This window comes from Galeopterus variegatus, unplaced genomic scaffold (assembly GCF_000696425.1).
Source record: "Galeopterus variegatus unplaced genomic scaffold, G_variegatus-3.0.2 Scaffold558, whole genome shotgun sequence".
Classification (NCBI taxonomy): Eukaryota; Metazoa; Chordata; class Mammalia; order Dermoptera; family Cynocephalidae; genus Galeopterus; species Galeopterus variegatus.
This window is the reverse complement of record NW_007726669.1, coordinates 867,127-871,532: the sequence shown is the minus strand read 5'-3', so window position 1 is coordinate 871,532 and position 4,406 is coordinate 867,127. Positions and strand designations below refer to the sequence as shown.

At 37.1% G+C, this 4,406-nt stretch overlaps 1 protein-coding gene across 1 annotated transcript in view; it reads right to left on the bottom strand.

Moving 5' to 3' along the window:
• The window catches only part of LOC103588353 (serine/threonine-protein kinase Nek5-like), a 36,894-nt gene that overhangs the window by 27,349 nt on the left and 5,139 nt on the right, over positions 1–4,406 (bottom strand). The window contains exon 2 of the mRNA XM_008570023.1: positions 177–273. Within this exon, the coding sequence (XP_008568245.1) occupies positions 177–273 (97 nt within the window). The remainder of the gene's footprint in view (positions 1–176; positions 274–4,406) is intronic.

Genomic DNA, 4,406 nt, shown 5'->3' with positions numbered 1-4,406 from the left:
AAAAAAAAAAAAAAAACTCACTAGAGAGGAAATAAAGATGATGTCTCGAAATACAATTTAAATCACGGAAAAATGATCCACTTACAAAATTATATACAGTTTCCAGGAACATATCTTTTAAGGTCAAATATGCCTATGCTTTACTAAAATACTTTAAGAATATAAGAAAATCAAACCTTGAAATGAACCGAAGAAGGTTACAATGTTGGGATGTTTCATCTTCGCCAGAAGAATGACTTCTTTCTCTGAAGCTTCTTTCTCGTGGATGGGCATCTAAATGACATTAAGAGACAGACTAGTCTGTAAAGGTAACTTGCTTTCAGGAACGTGCTTTCTGCTTATTCCCAACTAAAATTCTCCACGATTTCACTGGCTTTTAACATCACTTCCAAAACTGATCTCTTTTTCTTTTTTTTTTTCCTTTTTGTCTTTTTTCGTGACCGGTAATGGGATCGCAACCCTCGGTGTCGCGCCCCGTACCGCAACCGGCAACGGGATTGCAACCCTCGGTGTCGCGCCCGCACTGCGCTCAACCAGTGAGCTGACCGGTCTATATGGCGCACCCTACCGAGTGCGCCACCGGGCCGGCCCCAAAACTGATCTCTTAATGGCTGGAAACAACATCTATAAAATAGCAGAGTGCCCAATATCTAATCAATGGTTTGTCGACAATCATAATTGAGAACATAAATATTACTGGTGAAGTTTTGTTACAATACAAGTTGGAATGGTGTTATTGTGTTAATGATCTAGACATGTGGAGGAAAGTTATTTTAATATCTATCAGTAGCAAAGGAATTCGTTATAAAAATGCAACATTCCAGCAGCAATCACTGCTGAGAACAAATGAAATCTAAAAAAAGAAAATGTGTCATATACCACATAAATCAGACCAGAAAAAATTCTATATTAAGATTGCAATTAGCCCTCTGTATCCTCAGGTTCCACATCCACAGATTCAACCTATGGTGGATCAAAGAAAAAAAAAATGATGGTTGTATCTCTACTGAGCATCTACAGGCTTTTTTTCTTGTCGTTAGTCCCTAAACAATACAGTATAACAACTATTTACACAGCATTTACATTTTGTTAGGTGTTATAAGTAATCTAGAGATGATTTAAAGTGTAGGAGGATGTGTGTAGCTTATGTGCAAATATTACACCATTTTATACAAGGGACTTGAGCATCTTCAGAGTTTGGTATCTGCAAGGGGTCCTGCAGCCAATCCCCCAGAGATACCAAGGGACAACTGTACTACGTTTTTCAAGTAAAAATTATCTCTTGTGACTTCATTTTAGATTTGCTGTATTTTCTTATTATACTATTTATCATCTATGTACACAATTTTCAAGTGTTTTGGTGCCAATACCAGCGGCTCCAACTTATTTCTACCTTTTCTTCCACATTCTTGACACTTTGTTAACTTGTCATTTCTACCCTAACTTCCGGCCCCTGCTGCCCCACCTTTCTGAGCTCCACAGGGTACCCCTTCCTCTCTACTGCTCCCTCTGTAGTGTTCTTCAACACTGGCCCACAAAGAATGTGTGAGTTCCCAAATTCCTCATTCTCATTTAGACTTAAGAATTTTTTTCGAAACTAACATTCTCAATCCCAACTTCATTGCATCCTAGCTGAAGTATCCTTCAGTAAGTTATTTAGCTTCTCTATGCTTCAGTGTTTCCTGCCCCAATTTAAATTACGTGGTCAAGACATATGAGTTTTCAAACAAAAATAACTAAATTACTCCTACCAGATTGAGAGATTCAGCAATTTAAAAAAATTTAACTACTACTTTTTAAAAGAATATTATAAACAAAATTAAAACACAAACATAAGGTAGGCAAAAATATTGGCACCATATATAACAGAGATTCTGTAGTTATATAGATTTATGGCAAATTAATTTTTTAGAAAAAGGCAAACACCTCTAAAAAAATGGCAAAGTACATGAATAGGCAATTTGCAAAAAATAAAGGAAATAAAAACGGCTGATAGAAAAAACATTCAACCTCATGCGGTAATCAAAGGAATAAAAATCAAAACAAAATTTGATATAATGTTTCATCTGTGAAATTGGCAAGGATGAAAAAAATGTTAACAGCCACTATTGACCAGAAAGCAGCAAAATGAACACTTATATAGTTCTGGTAAAAGTATACAAATTGGTAAAATCTTTCTGGGAAGGCAATTTATAATACATAATATGAAACTCTGAAATGTTCCTAATTTTTACTTACTAATTCTAGAAATTTATCCAAAGGAAAAAATAAAAAGTGTATCTGAGAGTTATCATACAAAAGTCTTCATTAGTGTTTACTACTAGTTTTTAAGTAAGTCTAATTATGTGTGCTTGTAATTTTAAAAAATATTTTAAGCCAGATAGAAGTGAATAAAGTAGGGCCGGCCCGGTGGCGCACTGCTACAGTGCGCCGCTTGGGAGCGCGGTGGCCCTCCCGCCGAGGGTTCGGATCCCACATACAGACCGGTTCCCGCTCACTGCCTGAGCAAAGTGTGGGAGCAACACTGAGGGTTGCGATCCCGTTGCCGGTCCCGGTCCGGTACGGGCGCGACACTGAGGGATGCGATCTGTTGCCGGACACGAAAAAAGACAAAAAGGAAAAAAAAAAGTGAATAAAGTAAAAGTGGAACTTTCCCTTTCCCTCCCCATTCATCCCATATATTCCTTAGGGATAACTGCTGTTAATTGTTAGAACTTTTGACGCATATATAAATAAATGTATACACTTAGTTTTGTTTAATAAAAATGAGCCATACTCTACATATTAAATGTTACTCAATCATAGCCAAAAAAAATCAAATGACATAACTGTCTGAAAATAGAAAAAAAGATAAATTACGGTTTTTTAACCTAATGTCACACTATGCAGTCATTAAAAATCAAGGGAGGCAATGTGTTATAGTGGAAGGAGCAGACCAAGAGTTGGAGGGATCTGCTGGCTGCTATGCATCCGTAAGCTAATGACTTAACCTCCCTGAACCTCAGCTCTTTCACCTATACAGTGAGAGTAATGAGATTTACCTTTTAGGGTAGTTGTGAGGATTAAATAAGTCAATTAGGATGGTATGACATATAATAGGCACCCAGTAAGTGGTAACCATCATCATTATTATTGTGAACATTTAACATTATTATATGAGAACATTTTATTATATAAAAACATTAACTGACATGAGAAAATATTCACAATATATTGCTAAGTGTAAAAAGCTGCTACAAAAGTATATCTACCGTGACACCAATCATTCTAATAACTTATAAAGTACATTTATGCTTTAAAAATAGTCTGGAGGGGCTGGCCCGTGGCTCACTCGGGAGAGTGTGGTGCTGATAACACCAAGGCCACGGGTTCGGATCCCATATAGGGATGGCCGGTTAGCTCACTGGGTGAGCGTGGTGCTGACAACACCAAGTCAAGGGTTAAGATCCCCTTACCGGTCATCTTTTAAAATAAATAAATAAATAAATAAATAAATAAAAATAGTCTGGAGAGAAATTCACCATAATGTTAATGGTGATTAAGAGACAATTTATAAATTATTTTTATTTTCCTCTAAATGGTCTTATTTTCCCCTTTGGTTCTTTCCAAAATTTCTACAATGCACATTTTTACGTTTATAATCAAGAAAAGATGCAATGCTTTTTTTGAGGCAAGGCATAAAAGAATATGCTTGATGATGGTAGGCTGATAAGAGAACACATTAGCTTTTTGGTACCTGTAAGAAAATAAGCAATTTAAGGTCTGGGATCTAGCACTTATTGAGGAGAGAGGCATTGGAGTATGGAGAAAATGTATAAATTTTTCTAGATAAGAAGTAATAAGCTACATTAGAGTAGAAAGGAAGAAAGAAGTAGTAAATGTTAATTCTGTGATACCATAGTTACTAGGCAAATTTGGTAACATATAGAGAGAAAGGAAAGCAAGAATAATGAGGTCTACTATAACATTCTACTTATCTATGGCATGGAGACAAGGGTAGTTCATGAGTAAAATGATGAAAAAACTCAGTGCTGTATTAGAAAAATAAAGTTAATTTTTGATTATACTAAAGAATGGGAGAGATGCTGTGAAATAAATATACATTTTTATAGAAGATTCACCTTCCAAATAGTTTCTCTTTACTTAGAATTAAAATAGTCTTGGGGCCGGCCCGGTGGCGCACTGCATAGTGCGCCGCTTGGGAAGCGCGGCGGCGCTCCCGCCCGAGGGTTCGGATCCCACATACAGACCAGTTCCCGCTCACTGGCTGAGCGAGGCGCGGGAGCAACACCGAGGGTTGCAATCCCGTTGCCGGTCCCCAGCCCGGTACAGGGGCAACACTGAGGGTTGCGATCCGTTGCTGGACACGGAAAAAATACAAAAAGACAAAAAAAAAAAAAAAAAAA